The sequence below is a fragment of the Eumetopias jubatus genome, unplaced genomic scaffold (genome assembly GCF_037043125.1).
Source record: "Eumetopias jubatus isolate StellerSeaLion01/CBP00866 unplaced genomic scaffold, mEumJub1_p1.0 scaffold_1, whole genome shotgun sequence".
In the NCBI taxonomy this organism is placed as follows: domain Eukaryota; kingdom Metazoa; phylum Chordata; class Mammalia; order Carnivora; family Otariidae; genus Eumetopias; species Eumetopias jubatus.
This window is the reverse complement of record NW_028274807.1, coordinates 213,670,274-213,687,482: the sequence shown is the minus strand read 5'-3', so window position 1 is coordinate 213,687,482 and position 17,209 is coordinate 213,670,274. Positions and strand designations below refer to the sequence as shown.

The 17,209-nt window shown below is 43.5% G+C and overlaps 1 protein-coding gene across 1 annotated transcript in view; it reads left to right on the top strand.

Annotated features, from left to right (window-relative positions):
- Positions 1-5,937: 5,937 nt before the first annotated feature.
- ADGRE1 (adhesion G protein-coupled receptor E1) overlaps positions 5,938-17,209 on the top strand; it is a 74,013-nt gene continuing 62,741 nt past the window's right edge. The window contains exons 1-2 of the mRNA XM_028126209.2: positions 5,938-6,043; positions 8,306-8,359. Coding sequence (XP_027982010.1) covers positions 6,013-6,043; positions 8,306-8,359 — 85 coding nt within the window. The 5' untranslated portion in view covers positions 5,938-6,012. The remainder of the gene's footprint in view (positions 6,044-8,305; positions 8,360-17,209) is intronic.

The window sequence follows — 17,209 nt, the reverse complement described above, 5'->3', positions numbered from 1 at the left end:
AGATAATCTGCACCTCCATGTCCATCGCAGGATTGCTCACAATAGCCAAGACATGGAAACAATCTAAGTGTCCATCAATGGATGAATGGATAAAGAATATCTCTCTCTCTCTCTCTCTTTATCTCTCTCTCTCACACACACACACACTGGAATATTATTTAGCTATGAGAAAGAAGAAAATCCTGCCATTTGTAACAATATGGGTGGAACTTGAGGGCATTAAGTGAAATAAGTTTGACAGAGAAAGATAAATGCTGTATAATATCACTTATATGGGAAATCTAAAAAAATGAAACGTGTAGAAATAGAATAGGATGGCCATTGTCAGGAGTGGGGGTATTAGGGAAGTGATGAGACATTGGCCAAAGGGTACAAACTTGGAGTTAGGAGAAGAGTGAGTTCTGGGGATCTAATGCATAGCAGCATGATTATAGTTAACAATACTGTATTATATACTTGAAAGTTGCAAAGATACTAGATCTTAAATGTTCTCAACAGAAACAAAATCTAGCAATTATGTGACATGATAGAGGTGTTAGCTAATGCTCTGGTGGCCATCAGATTGCAATATATAAATATATCAAATCAATACATTGTACACCTTAAGCTTAAGAAGATATGGAAATATTCCATTCTAGTTGGCAAGTGGTCATGACTCCAAGCCAACTGTATATCTAGCCTTTACCATAAGATATCCCATGATCCAGCTGCTGATGGGTTAGTGGCTGGCACCAGAGGTGGCCCCTGGATCTTGCCTGAGGTTCACAGCCAGCATTGATTCTGATTGGTCAGTGCCCTGCTTAGACGAGGTATCTTATACTTTGGATATCACCTTGTAAGAGTGCTGACAATATTGACTCCATCTTTGGTCCTCCATCTTGCTCCTGCCTGGGCATTGACCTTCCTGGGGACTACATGTTTCAGGCGCCATGGAGGTTAATGTATGCTCTGACTGGGAAGTGGGAAGGCTTGTTCTGATCTTCCCTAAAATGCTGCACAGAAGGCCTCACTTTAGGCAACCAGTAGAGGTTCTCTGGTGCCCAGACAGCCCCACTGTAGGTAACTACCCTACGACATCACCACCATGCCCTTTGCTCCATAAAAGCTTGGGATTGCATCTGGACTGGGTGGAGAGTAGCTGTGGAGAGTGGCTGTGTACCCCACGGATAGTCACTTGCCCAATTCCCCATCAGTAAGTTACCCTGAACACAATTCTGTGTAAGTGCTATGGAGAGGTTTGCTTTGTTTTTCTGTCTTAAAGTGTCTTCTCAATAGCATAGAGGACCATTAGAGGAAGGGAGGAAAAACTTGAGTGGGAAGAGATCAGAGAGGGAGACAAACCAAATGAGATTCTTGACTCAGGGAAACAAACTGAGGGTTGCGGAAAGGGAGGTGGGTGGGGGGATGGGATAACTTGGTGATAGGCAATAAGGAAGGCATGTGATGTGATGAGAACTGCGTGTTATATGCAACTAATGAATAAACACTACGTTAAAACTAATGATGTACTGTATGTTGGCTAACTGAACACAATAAAAAAATAAATAAAAATTCTCCCTTCTTGGTCTGGAGGATACATTACTGACTCTCCCTCACTTTCTAACACACGTGTTTATAAAGATGTTAACACAGTTGGCCCTTGGTTGGGGACTGGGAGCTTGGACCCTGCTGTGAGGATTCTTGTGCACCAGGTTTGCTGGGGAGGGTATTTAGCAGAGGCGGGGTGAAGGAAGCCGGGTGGGGACAGAGAAAAAGAACTAAGCAAAGAGGTGTTGTCAGCTGGAATCTAGCCTCAGCCTGATCCCATGGGGAGCTGGGAACTTAAATACCACCATGAGTTTATCTCACTGTGGGGCTGGCCTTTTGTAGCTCTGTGACCGTGGGTTACTAGCTGGGCTGGGTCTGAGGGTTTGTGCAGGCACTGGGGAAGGGGAAGCTGTGAGCTGTTAGGCCATGCTCACAGCAGCTGGGGGATTGGTGCTACACCTGCTAAAGGGTGGCTGTAGGGCATCAACAGCATCCACTATGGGGGCTTCAGTTGGTATAGGATGACTATGGTTTTGGGGGAAAGGGGAGAAATGAGGCCAGCAGGGGCGACCAGTGTAAGACTAAGCAGGGTCTTGAGTGCCATATTAACAAGATTGGAGTTCATCCTGAGGATAACAGGGAGCCATGGGAGGATTTAGAGTATAGGAGGGACATGGTCAAGTTGGGTAAGGCTGTCCTAGAGTAGCCCTGTCACATTCAGTGTGGGGAAGAGTGACACCTCTGGAGCTCCTCCAGGCTGATTTCTTTAATCTTAAGTGTCCCTTATTTTAGCGTTTGCTGGGAAAGACATAAGAGGTTAGGCTTACCAAGCCATGTGGCTAGAAACTGCATTTCCTCTACTCCATCCTTCCTCTTCTCCCTCTAAGCCTGTCCTCTGACTGGCAGGATCTCTGAAGTGCAGATTTTATAGCCTTGGTTAACTCTTTGGGGTTTAATAAAGGTAACAGTCATCTTGTGATCCTCCATCCCTGACCAGGACCCCAGACCCATATATAGGTAGAATTACAAGGTTCCCTGAATACCTTCCTGCCAAATTGTCTACATCCAAATCCCTGGAACCTGTGACTATGTGACCTTACATGGCAAAAGGAGCTTTGTAGATGTGATTAAGGCTCTTGAGACAAGGAAACTCTGGATTATTTGAGTGGGCCTAATGTAATCACAAGGGCCCTTTTAAGAGGGAGGGAGGAGGGTCAGAGAGAGAATGAGAGAGGGAGATTGAAGGAGAGAGGGAGGGAGATTGGAAGATGCTACACTGCTGGCTATGAAGACAGAGGAAGGGGCCTTCAGAAGCTGGAAAGGACAAGGAATGGATTTCCCCTGGAGCCTCCAGAAGGAATGCAGCTCTGTTGATGTCTTGATTTCAGTCCCTTAAGACTCACTTGGGACTCTGACCTCTAGATCTGTAATGTAATGAATGTGTCATTTTAAGTGGCTGTTTGTGGTGCTTTGTTATGGTGGGGGCAGGAAAGTCACATGTCCTCATCCCATGTCCATCCCCATTCTGAATGTCAGCTATTCCTTCTGTCTCAGACTCCCCACTCACCAGATATTTCCGCACATCTGCTTGCCCTGCTTCCTAAACCCCTCTCTGCCTCCACAGCCCCTGCCCTAGACCAGACTACCATGCTTTTCTCTCCCCCGGATGCAGCCCCAGCCTTCTCCATGGTTCCTGCCCGGTCCAGGATGCAGCAGTTGTAAAACCCAGCCAGCCTGCCCCTCACTCACTCCCTTGCTGAAATCCCTTCTGGTGCCCTGAAGATCAAGTCCAAACTCACCCACATTAGAAGGTTCTGCATGAAATGGTCTTTGCTGGCTTTTCCAGTTCAGTCATCGCTGGTACCAGGTCTTCTATGAGTAGCCATGACAGCTTAGCATAGCAAAAGAATAATGTAATAACAATGAATATTAGAGAGCATTTAATCTGTGTCAGGCAGGATTTTGTAATTTTATTATATTAAACCTCAATCCCTGTGAAGCTGGTGTTGTCTTCATTTTGCTGATAGGGAAAATGGCTTCTAGGTATACCAGTTGTCTCTTGCTGCACTACTACTCCAAAACTGGACAGCTTTAGACAACCAGGTTTTATTTTCCTTATGGTTTCTGAGGGTCAGGAATCTGGACGTGGCTTAGCTGGGTGGTTCTGGATCAGGGTCCCCCCATGAGGTCACAGTCAAGCCATTGGCCACAGACCTCAGTTCCTCCTCATGTGGGCTTCTCCACAGTGCTGCAGAGTGACCTCACAACATGGTGATGGTTTTTCCCTGGTGAAGGATCCCAGAAGGGGAGGGCAAGCAGGAAGCCACAGTGACCCTCTGAACCTCAGATGTCTCAGATGGCACAGTGTCACATCCTCCTTTTCCTGTTCACCAAGTCCAGCACACTCTCAAGGAGAGCAGGATTAAGCCCCTCCTCTTGAAGGGAAGAGTATAAAAGAATTTGTGAATGAACTTAAAACTGCTGCATTTGTTTGTCTGCCTCTAGTGTCCACACCTTGGATGCACTGAACAAGGAGTATAGAAGAAAGTGCAAATCCCAGAAGTTGCTCCCAGTTGGCAATATTACCCCACATTATGGAATCCCCTCCACAGCTATCCTGTGGGACATGACCTATTGTTACCCTCATTCTCCAGATGAAGAAACTGAGGCCCAGAGAGGCAAGTCACTTCCAAGGTCACTTTGAGAATACCTTGCAAAATCAGGATTTGATCCTAGGTCTGATTCTAGCTCCTGTGGCCATAATACCCAATACTTGGAGTTTTTCCTGCATACCAGGTTCAGTTCTAGGCACGTCATGTATGCCCTCTTCTCAGAGGCTCACACCAGTGCCATGAAGTAGACCTGTTATTATTGGGTCCATTTTACAAATGGGAATGTTGAGGCACAGAGAGATTAAGAACTTGCCCAGGACCACACATGACTAGGAAGCAGAAGAGATGGGATTTGAACCCCTGGTGATCTGGTTCTAGAGTCTGTGTATACTACAGTGCTTCTCCTAATACAACACAGCTTTTGTTTATCCTCTTTCTTGGTGGAATTTGCTATATTTTTGTGCTGGCTCTTAACTACAACCTCACCGGGTAGAGTCCCTTGATCACACATGGGGGACCATTGATAGATCTTCTTCAGTGATCATAACTGCAAGGTGGGTATTTTGCTTTGCACAGAGCAAAAGGGAGAATGCAGAAACACGTGGGGGCTTTTCTTCCCAAGAACTCGGGGCTGCCCTTTGTGCCTCATTTTTAGCTTGTGGCAGATGCTTTTGGTGCCTACTCATTCCTGTGATCCTCAACCCCTTGGGTCACACTAGGCCAACTATCAGCTGCTGCATTTTGTTATCTACAAGGTTACACTCTGGTTATGCACATTCTCTCTGCTAGGAGGCCAGGCCCAAGGTGTTGTGGGTTGATGTGAGCCTCAATGCATGACTGGCAGTAGCTGGTTGATAGATACCCCAGCTCCGTCGCCCCTCTGTTGGGGTAACTGAAGACTACTCTGGGCTGCCTTTCAGAGGTCCCCAGTGAGATTGAGCTCTAATGCAACTTTCTAGATGGCATGGCCACCTGGGACCCTTTCCCATCCCAATCTCACTGCCCACCCCACCTCCAGTTGGAGTCTTCTGGGGTCACCTCCCTGATAAACTACTTTCACTAGAATCCTGGTCTCAGCATCTGCTTCTGGGGACCCTGGCCAAGGCATTACTAGACCTCCGTGTGTGTGAGATTGTGTGTGCAGGTGTGTTAGGGCTGGGAATGTGGTAGAGTGCTGCTGTGCAGGGGTCAGATGTAGGAGAGATGGAGGCAGATGGGATGGTTCAAGTGCTAGACCTTGGAGCCAGAAGGTCCTGGATTCAAATCTTGACTCCAAGTAACCTTGGACAAGTCCTGTCCCCTCTCCATGCTTCAGTTTCATTTTTAATTTAATTTAATTTAATTTTATTTTGTAAAATAGGTGGGGGTCAGAATCCTTACTTGATGATATTGATGTGATGTGATGAAATTAAATTTTGTTGGCAATGTGTCTAGCATGGCACCTGGTCCATGATGGCTATGGTGGTTATTTGTGTGGGGCGTTCTGGGAAGGTAACTTTGAGTCTAGGATTTGCTTCACTGGGGACAAGTGGTGGTAGTATATTTATAGTTGGGGGGAAATGAAAGAAGGTTGAGAGGTAGCTGTTGATGGGGAAAGAAAAGCAAGTGTGGAGGGAAGGCAAGCAATTGGCGAAAGAGAGAACACAGTGACACATTAGCCAGACCAACTTCTCTTCACTCTGGCAGAGAGACAATTAGGGGTTTGCCACGCTGTCCTCATCCAGCAGCAAGCAATTCAGCAAAAAAGGCTGTCTTGCTCTGGTGGCATTGAGCAATTCTGGCTCCACCCTCCCCTCTTCCCACACATTCTGTTTACTGAAAACCCCAAGACTGAAGAAGAGGTTCCCTCTTTGAATGAGAGAAACTCAGCACCATGTGGAGCTTCAGGTTTCTCCTCTTCTGGGGTGAGTGTGGGGCTGAATGGTGATGGGAGTGTTGGGGGAAGCCTGCACTGGATGTAGACTGTAGGGAAAATGGAAGGCCATGAGGTATCCAGCCAGAGACCCCAGTTCTAGGTTGGATACTGCCAACACCCTCACTGGGGGACCTTTGACAAAAATCACTGAGCACAGGGAATTCCATCTGTCAGGGCCGACTTTCTTTATAGTTATTCATTTGACCTGTACTTCCTGAGCAACTACTATGTGCCAGATGCTGTTGTAGGCACTGAGGGGAGAGCAGTGGTAAACAAGCAATTCCTGCTGTCATGAGGCTGACATCCTCGTGGGAGGGACAGGTAGAAAGCCACTGGCCGTAACAGCAACCACCTACCTAGCACTGTTTTAAGTTCCTCAGATAACTTCACAAAACTCCTCCAAATACTGGGTCACTAATAACCCTATTTTACAAAGGAGGAAACTGAGGCAAAAGATATTAGATGACTTGCCCAAGACTACTTAGCTAACAGGGGGTAAGGCAGGCAGTCTGGCTCCAGAGTCTGTATGCTTTATTGCTTATCACTATGCCATGCTGTCCCAAATAATAACTACACAAAAGCATCTCAGGCAATGATAGTGCCTCAAAAGAAGAGAGTAACTGGGGTTATGTTGAAGGGGGAAGTCAGAGAAGACCTCTTGGAGGGGGTGACATTTGTGCTGAGGCCTGAGCCATGAGATGGAGACTTCCTGTCTGTTCTCTTATTTTCCTTTCTTCAGATGTCAGTTTTGTACTGGTCTTGTTTATGGTCTATGTTGTGGTTTTCTTCCTGTCTTTCAATTTTTTTAATTAAATTAAACTTTATTATATTATGTCAGTCACCATACATCATTAGTTTCTGATGTAGTGATCCATGATTCATTGTTTTTGTATAACACCTAGTGCTCCATGCAGTACGTGCCCTCCTTAATACCCATCACCGGACTAATCTATCCCCACACCCCCTTCCCCTCTAAAACCCTCAGTTTGTTTCTCGGATTGCACAGTCTCTCATGGTTCGTCTCCCCCTCTGATTTCCCCCCCCCTTCATTTTTCCCTTCCTTCTCCTAATGTCCTCCATGCTATTCCTTATGTTCCACAAATAAGTGAAACCATATGATAATTGTCTTTCTCTGCTTGACTTATTTCACTTAGCATCATCTCCTCCAGTCCCAGCCATGTTGATGTAAAAGTTGTCTTTCAGGTTTTGGTCACTGGTTCAAATCTATGAATGGAAGAGATGAGCACTGGGTGTTATACACAACTAATGAATCATTGAACATTACATCAAAAACTAATGATATACTATATGTTGGCTAACTGAACATAATAAAAAAAAACCCAATATATATATGAATGAGGGACAATATTTTGAGCAACAAGTGTGGGCTTCCTAGGCTGTGGTCCAGTGCATCTATTTGTGGAAGAGAAAACTTAGATCCAAAGAGATTAAATAACTTTTCCAAGGCAATGCAGTCAGTAATTAGTGAAGCCAGATTTTTAAACCCAAGCATTTTGACTCCAGAGTTGGTATGCTTAAAAACAGTGTTCTGTTGCCTCTAAAAATGATTAACAAGCAGAATTTTGTTTGATGATAATGAATGGGAATCAGGGGTTTGGGTCTGTGGGACTTGTTGACTGGCAAGCTTCATTAGAAGGAGCAGGTAACTTGTGGACCACAAATGCAGGAATGCTGAGTTGTTGCTTTGGGGTGTCAGGGCTGGTATTAGCTATTAGTGCCCCTTATTCTGCCCTGAAGATTTTTAGCAGAGTAGTGATGATGACATTGATGGTGGGGATGGTGGGGATGAAGGTGGAGGTGGTGGAGGTCGGGTGGCGGGAGTGGTGGGGTTGGGGGTCACGGAGGTGGTAATGTCAGAGAAGAGCTAAATGTCGGGGTCTGCACTGCCTTTTAGACACTTTTTTTTCACCTTTCCCTGAGAACCAAGTTTTGCCCTTTGGGGAGGAGATGTCATTTCTTTTGAGAATACATGTTTTAGGGTATATTTTTGAAAATCAGCTGGAACTTTGTAATTGAAAAGAAAATTAAGATAATACAAACAAAATGAAAAAACATAAAGTGCAGAAAAGCAGGAATGTCTGCTGTGAGTATTATGTGAAATATTGTGTGTTTGTCATTTGGTTGGATATCTCATCAAACCTATTTATACGAGGCCATTTCAGGAGTACTTTTCAGGTTGAGCACATTGCTTCTTGATGGTTCATGGTGTTTTTCTTTTCTTTCTTCACAGGGTATTGTGGTATATTCATCTGGGTTATGTTCCCATTGGAATCAATGACAGATGGTAAGTTGGTCAAAGAGAATCCATATGTTCAATGTGTGGGAGGATGTTTTCTGGGGAGGAGACCCTTCTGCCCCAGGAGGCTGAGCCACGGCTGAACACTTGCTGGGAGCTACTTAGTGGCAGAGCAAGGGATAAATAATATCCAGGTCTCTTGGTTCCTGCTCCAGGCACTAACCTGGATTATATGAATAATCCAGAGGGGAAGACAAGGCACTTGCCTTGGATTCACTGTATGACCTCAGGTGAGTCACACAAAATCTCTCTGATTGTCACTTTCCTCAACTGTGAAATACAGTTAACACAGGTTCCTATCCCAGGGGTACATCGTGAAGCTTAAATCAAAAGAGGTAACTTTGTTAACCAACTGGTATGTGGATGAGAGCTTCATAAATGGTAGTGTGGTGGGAATAGGGATAAAATTTACTCAAACTACAACTCAGTGTGGAAAGAATGCGTTTTAAAAATGTATTAAGTGTTCTCATTTTCTACATAAGCTGCTGCTGGATGGAGAGGAAAAACGTTGCCAGTTCTTCAGGTTCTTGGTGTCTCTGTCCTGGCTCAGCCTTATTTGGGAAACTCAGTTTGCATTGTACAGAGTTAAACTTTCAAATTTCTTACCCTACTCTTGGTCCTCCCAAAATGGTGGCTGGGTGTTAGTGTAGGGGCAACTATGGGATCTTGTGGCTGTCAGGGGTGGACTCTGGATGGGATGTTTTGTCTACCGGTAAAGCATGGCCCCACCTTGCTTGTCTGGTAGTCCTCTTTGCAGCTCTGTACCCCCCAGGGGTCCATGCAGGAGCTTCTGCTTTCCATGTTCAGGCTATAGGAACCCAGAAGAGTTTTCTTGGACCTCCTACTGGCTACCTCCCTCTGTGGGTTCTAATCTTTGGCTCTCATACCCTGTTGGATATGATAGCAGCAAAAAGCAAACTTCTCTTCTAGACTGGGAAATTCCACCTGGCTTTTGTTGGGAGAAGTCAGGCCCTAACCTTGATACCCCTAAATTCACCCATTCCTGTCCAAAAGTTTCTGAGGTGAGGTGGCAGAGGAGTAGGGCTCTTGGTGTGTTCCTCTCATCTTTATTAGCATCCTACAATTTTTTCTCTTCCCTTGTGATAAGTATTTCCCTTACACCATGGCTTAATGAAAACTCTACCTTACAGTCCTTCAAGCCTGGTTACCACAAAATCTTTTTATTGACATATGACTGACATATAACGTTGTGCAAGTTTAAGGTGTGTGCATGTTGATATGATACACATGTATATTGAGAAATGATTATCACCATAGTGTTCACTAATATCTTCATCACCTTATATAGCTACCATTTTTATTCCTGGTAAGGATATTTAAGATCTACTCATAGCAACTTCCAAGAATATAATACAGTATTGTTAACCAGAGTAACCATGCTGTACACTAGATTCCCAAAACTCTTTCATCTTATAAGCCTTTGCTTTCAAGGTTATTGTTTTGCTGGGAACCCAAACATCCAGTTTGGTAATTAAAACCTGAACATTACTGTTTTGCTTTCATGTATGTCTGCTGCTAAGACATCTTAATTCTTCCTGAATGAGAGTAAATCTTTTGGCAGAATGTGTTGGGGGAGGGGGTTCACAACCATATAAGTGGAAAAGAGAAAATCATATCACTATATTTCCAAAAAAGGTCACCTTGATAAAAAAAATCGATCATTATTATTGATTCCAGAAAGCCCTTGGCTGGTGAGGAAGTCATTGTATGACTCTTCACAGCTCTGGGACCCAGCCTGGGCCTGATACTGCACAGGCGAGTTAGGTAGATAAATAAATGAAAGAAAGAATCTGTGCCTCACATAGAGAGTGTGAGAGATGTTATAGTCAAGGCACATACAAGGAATTTGTAAGTGGGAATTCCAAAGACTTAACATTTGAGAAAACTGGGCACTATTGGAATTAAAAATTATAAACACAGGGATGTTAACTTTGTGATAGTTCATCAAAGTGCACACTTACAATATTTGTGCTTTTCTCTCTATATCATACTTAATGAAACACTATGAAAATGCATATACACTTTGACACAGCAATTCCTAATCCAGAAATTTATTCCAAAGAGATATTTGTATAACATACGGAGATACCTCACCATACACTCAAGGATGTGTTTGTTATACTATTCTGGTAACAACTTGGAATAACCAATGTTTGTTTACATGAGGGGACTGGTTGGATAAAACGTTGTGTTTGTTAGAGTAACCCTAGCTACTGTAACAAACCCAAAACTGTCCATGGCTTAATAAAAAGAAATTTAATTTTTGTTTAAGAGTCCAATGCAGATATTTCTGGCCAGTGGGTGATTTTTCCTCCAAACGGTAATTTGGAGACCCGGACTCCTTCTGTCTTGTGGCTCAGCCATTCGAGGGTCTTGGAGTCTTCTGCAGACCATGGTCAAAGGGAAAAGAAACAGTGCAGAAGGCACATCCACTTTCTAAACACCGAGGTCTGGCAGTGAGTCATGTGGTATTTGCTCAGGGTCATAGGACCATACCTGGACATAAGGTGAGCTGGGAAATGTAGTCCATGGTGGGTAAGCTGCCTGCTAGTGACAATTCCATACCATGGAAAGGGGAGTGTGGAGTTTCTGCTTGAACCTTTGATTATCAAGCCATCTCTGGCACAGTTAATGCCTTTGGACACAATGGAAACTACACAGCTGTTCAAAAGCATGAGTTAGGTCTGTATGGACTGACTTGGAAAGTTGCCCCAAACATATCCTTCTCTTAACTTTTTATTATAGAAATATTCAAACATTCAAAGGTAAGGAAAATAGTACAAAAAAACTCCCAGTACCCATCACCCAGCTTCCATGCTTGACAAATTTTGCTGCTCTTGGTTTGCAAGACCTACTCCTAAGTGAAAAAGCAAGTTAAGAGTACAACAGAGTTGTCCAACAGAACTTTCTATGATGATGGACATGTTCTGGATCTATAGTAGCCACTAGTCACAAGTGGCTACTGAGCAATTGAAATAAAGCTAATAGGATCAAATAATGGAATGTTTCATTTTATTTAATTTTCATAGATATTTATTTAATTAATTTATTTATTTTTAATTTTATTATGTTATGTTAGTCACCATACAATTCGATGGTTAGTCACCATCATTAGTTTTTGATGTGGTGATCCACGATCCGTTGTTTTTGTATAACACCCAGTGTTCCATGCAGTATGTGTCCTCCTTAATACCCGTCACTGGGCTAACCAATTCCCTCTTTAAAAGATTTTATTTATTTATTTCAGAGAGAGAGAGAGAGCGAGCGAGCAAGCATGAGTGGGGGGAGGGGTAGAGGGAGAGGGAGAAGCAGACTCCCCATTAAGTGGGAGCCTGAGACAGGGCTCTATCCCAGGACCCTGAGATCATGACCGGAGCTGAAGGCAGACACTTAACCAACTGAGACACCCAGGTGCTCCAATTTTCATAGATTTAAACTCAAACAGCCATATATGATTTGTAGCTACTGTTTTGGAGAACACAGTTGATTGTATAGTGTATGATCTCACTTGTGTTAAGAAAATTGTGTGAATTTATAAATTTATTCATATTTAATAATATACTTGTATGACTGAGCCTGTGAATAGGACTTAGCCTGGAGGGGATTCACTCTAAGCTTTTAACAGTGATTGCCTCCAGGTATAAGGATGGGGGACTGAGAGATCTTCACTTTTAATTTTATATACTTCTGCATTGTTTGAATTTTTTTAACAAATAATTACTATCTTCCTAAAAAAAGATACAAACAAAACAAAAATGCAAGAAAATAAGGATGACCATCTGCTTTTGGTCAGTTTCTGTAGAAGCAGAGCCTGATAGGATTTTTGTGTGAGTAATTAATTAATTAATTAATTTATTTATTTATTTATTTTAAAGATTTTATTTATTTATTTGAGAGAGAGAGAGAGAGAGAAAGAAACAGCATAAGAGGGGGGAGGGTCAGAGGGAGAAGCAGGCTCCCCGCTGAGCCCGGAGCCTGATGCGGGACTCGATTCCAGGACTCCGGGATCATGACCTGAGCCGAAGGCAGTCGCTTAACCAACTGAGCCACCCAGGCGCCCCCTGTGAGTAATTTATTGAGGGAGGGCTGTTAGGAAGCACTTGCTGGGGAACGAGGGAGGTAGGACAGGGTGGAGAAGAAATTAGCCTCCCAGAAGTTGTTTTGGGAGAGTTTCAGCCACAGCCTGGTCTCACAAGGAGCCCTGGAGTGTGAAGTGCATCCCAGAGGTTCACCTGCTCAGATGCAAGGCAGAAGCTGTGCTGTAACTCACCTGCACCTGTCTGCCAGTCATTGCCTGGGGGATGGGTATGCCATCCCAGTAAAGCAGATGGGGGGTGGTGGGTGCCAAGAGCGGCCACTATCCCACCCCTTCTTACCTGGCAGGTTGTGAAGGGCTCATGAGCTGATGTAGGAGAATCCCCAGGAGGATACTGGGTTTTCCCCTTCACATGCCCACTCCTGCTTTCGTAACTTGCTGCTGTAATCACTGGCACTCGGGGAAATACAGAGACTGGCTGGCTCACGGCCACTTTCAAAGGGATCTGATGGCTTCTCATTGCTCTGCTTGTGGGCTGGTGACAGCTGCAGAGCATGTGTTCGGGAAAGAGGCCTCCCAGACTGAAGGCGATTAGACCTTGGGCAAGCACCTTCAGCTCTCAGTTTTGTCATGATTAATGGGTATTGCGATGACTACCCCCTCATCCCCCACCTGATGGGATAGTTGAGGATTTGACTCCATGTGCAGTTGTTAAGAGGTGGGTTTTGGAGTCCATACTTCCTGGGTTTGAATCTTGGTTCCAGTGCTCACGTATTTCAGTAAATTCCCTAAAACTTCAGTTTCTGTGAAAATGAGGGTCAGAGGGGTTAATCCAACTGGGTTTTGATGAGCATTATATGAGGTAAGATACAGGTACCAAGTGGTACATGGAAAATAGCAGGTGCACAACTATGTCAACCCTCCCTCTCCTCAGAGAAACCTAAATTTTCTGGTTTGTACTGGCTGGGCCAAAGGGGTAGTGAGTGGGTTCAGTCAGGACAATGGCCAGGACCCCTGGATGCCCTGCCAACCTTTGCCGATTCTAGTTCCTCTTTTTCCTTCTGACTGGTGGTGTGACCCGGGGGAGGCTATGCAAACGTATCTGTTTCCACATCTGTAAAATTAAGTCCTAATGTTTACCTTGACATAGGGTGACCAACTGTCCTGGCTTGCCTCGGACTGGGAGGAGGGTCCCGGGACTCTGGACTTCTAAGGATAACACCAGAGAAGTCCTGGGAAAACCAAGGTTACTAGGTCAACCCATCTGGAAGTATTATTGTGGGGCCTGCAGAAAATGCATGGAAGGGGCCTGGTGCTTGGGAGGCACCAATGAAACAGAAGCTCTAGTTCTATCTTTAACTTTTTTTTTTTTTTTTGCCCCTTGGAGTCTCTTTACGCTTGGGTCAATTAGGTCATCATCCATTAAGTTGTTTGGCTCATGATTGAGGATCATGTGTCTGTCTCAGGGGGATTGTTGAAGGGGTTTCCTGGCTTCTTGCCCTTGCAGTGCCCACCAGAGGACACCAGGGAGTGCCCAAGTCAAGTTCCACCTCTTCTGCCCACAACCCTCCAGGGCTCCCACTACCCTGGGGTAAAAGCCCAAATCCTCCCGGAGGCCCCCAAGGCCCGACATGACCTGCCCTGTCCTGCCCTCATCCCTCTCTCCCCCTTGCTTACTCTGTTCCAGCCACACACCGCTTCCTTACTGTTCCTCTAATACCCAAGGCCCAGTCCTGCCCCAGGGCCTTTGCATGAGCTGTGCCCTCTGCATGGGATGCTCTTGCCCTACATATACACTTGGCTCTCTTCCTCACCTTCTTTATGTTTCAGCTCATGTGTCATCTTCTCAGTGACTACTCTATTTTTGACATTGTATCTCTCACCCTCAACTCTCCAGGTTATCAGCTCTGTGAAGGTGGGGAATTTTGTGTGTCTTGTTCCACTGCTGAATCCACAGTGCCTAGAATAGTGCCTGGCATATAGCAGGTGTTTGTATTTGTCAGAGTTATCCAGAGAAACAGAACCAACAGGATGGATACATATAGATTAAAAATTTATCATAAGGAATTGGTCCATACAATTAGGGAGGCTGGCAAGTCCTAAGATATTTTTTTTTTTTTGATGGCTTAAAACAATAGAAATTTATTCTCTCACAGTTCTGCAGCCCAGAAGTACCAAATTAAGGTATTGGCAAGACCGTACCTTCTCTGAAGTTTTCAGAGGACAATTCTTCCTTACCTCTTTTTATCTTCTGGTGGTTGCTTATCCTTGGTGTTTCTTGATGTATGGACACATTGTTCCAATCTCTGCCTCATCATTATATGGCATTATCCCTGTGTGTCTCTGTGTTCAAATTTTCCTTTCCTTACAAAGACTTCAGTCATATTGGATTTAGGGTTCACTCTAACCCAGTATGAACTCATCCTAAGTTGAATATACCTGCAAAGATCTAATCTCCAGGGTATGTCTCATTCGCAGGTTCTAGGTAGACATGAATTTTGGGGAGGCCGCTATTCGAACCCAGCAGAGTTGATATGACAATTAGATGAAACACTATACAAACTGTAAAGTACAAGTTGATTCCATTTCTCAAATTTCTAATTGTTAGATAATTTTTATGTAATCTAAGGAAATGAATTATTCATTCAAAAACTACTTTCATAAGTTGTAAAAAAATCATTTACCAATTAAAGGAAAAATGAGATAATTCCTACCCCAAAATAAAGTTACAAAAGACAAAAAAATTTTTATGTCTAGTATGACATTTCATTATGTAGAATTAACTCATTTTAGATAATCTATAGTCATGGGCAGGAATTACAACATATTGAACATCAAGTTTAATTTTCCATTAGTTATGTTGATGATTAAATTCTGCTGATGAGATAGTGTGCTAAATTCTGCTGATGAGATAGTGTGCCCTTGAGCCAAAGCTTAACCGTCCACTTGCAAGTTTTGGGGGTTTTTTTGCTTTTATTTTAATTTTTTTATTATGTTATGTTAGTCACCATACATTACATCATTAGTTTTTGATGTAGTGTTCCATGATTCATTGTTTCTGTATAACACCCAGTGCTCCATGCAATATGTGCCCTCCTTAATACCCATCACCGGGCTAACCCATCCCCCAAACCCCTCCCCTCTAGAACCCTCAGTCTGTTTCTCAGAGTCCATAGTCTCTCATGGTTCATCTCCCCCTCTGATTTCCCCCCTTCATTTTCCCCTTCCTTCTCCTAATGTCCTCCCTGCTATTCCTTACGTTCCACAAATAAGTGAAACCATATGATAATTGTCTTTCTCTGCTTGACTTATTTCACTTAGCATAATCTCCTCCAGTTCCATCCATGTTGATGCAAAAGTTGGATATTCATCCTTTCTGATGGCTGAGTAATATTCCATTGTATACATGGACCACATCTTTATCCATTCATCTATTGAAGGGCATCTCGGCTGTTTCCACAGTTTGGATATTGTGGACATTGCGGCTATGAACACTGGGGTGCACATGGCCCTTCTTTTCACTACATCTGTATCTTTGCGGTAAATACCCAGGAGTGCAATTGCTGGGTCATAAGGTAGCTCTATTTTTAACTTTTTGAGGAACCTCCACACTGTTTTCCAAACTGGCTGTACCAACTCGCATTCCCACTAACAGTATAAGAGAGTTCCCCTTTCTCCAAAACCTCTCCAAAATTTGATGTTTCTTGCCTTGTCAATTTTTGCCATTCTAAATGGTGTAGGGTGGTATGTCAATGTGGTTTTGATTTGAATTTCCCTGATGGCTAATGATGATGAACCTTTTTTTCATGTGTCTGTTAGCCATTTGTATGTCTTCTTCAGAGAAGTGTCTGTTCATGTGTTCTACCCATTTCTTGACTTAATTATTTGTTTTTTGGGTGTTGAGTTTGAGAAGTTCTTTATAGACCTTGGATACCAGCCCTTTGTCTGTAGTGTAATTTGCAAATATCTTCTCCTTCTATGGGTTGCCTCTTGGCTTTGTTGACTGTTTCCTTTGCTGTGCAGAAGCTTTTTATCTTGATGAAGTCCCAAAAGTTCATTTTCACTTTTCTTTCCCTTGCGTTTGGAGACGTGTCTTGAAGGAAGCCCTGTGGCCGATTTCGAAGAGGTTACTGCCTCTGTTCTCCCCTAGGATTTTGATGGATTCCTGTCTCACATTGAAGTCTTTCATCCACTTAGAGTTTCTTTGTGTATGGTGTAGGAGAATGGTCGAGTTTCGTTCTTCTGTATATAGCTGTCCAATTTTCCCAGCACCATTTATTGAAGAGACTGTCTTTTTTCCATTGCATATTTTTTCCTACTTTGTTGAAGATTATTTGACCATAGAGTTGAGGGTCCATATGTGGGCTCTCTATTCTGTTCCATTGGTCTATATTTCTGTTTTTGTGCCAGTACCATGCTGTCTTGTTGATCACTGCTTTGTAATACAGCTTGAAATCAGGCAATGTGATATCTCCAGCCTTGTCTTTCTTTTTTTTTAATTTTTTTATTGTTATGTTAATCACCATATATTACATAATTTGTTTTGGTGTACTGTTCCATGATTCATTGTTTGTTCATAACACCCAGTGCTCCATAGCCTTGTCTTTCTTTTTCAACATTTCCTTGGAGATTTGGGGTCTTTCTGATTCCATACAAATTTTAGGATTCTTTGTTCCAGCACTTTGAAAAATGTCATTGGAATTTTGATTGGGATGGCATTGAAGGTATAGATTGCTCTGGGTAGCATAGACATTTTAACAATATTTATTTTCCGATGCACG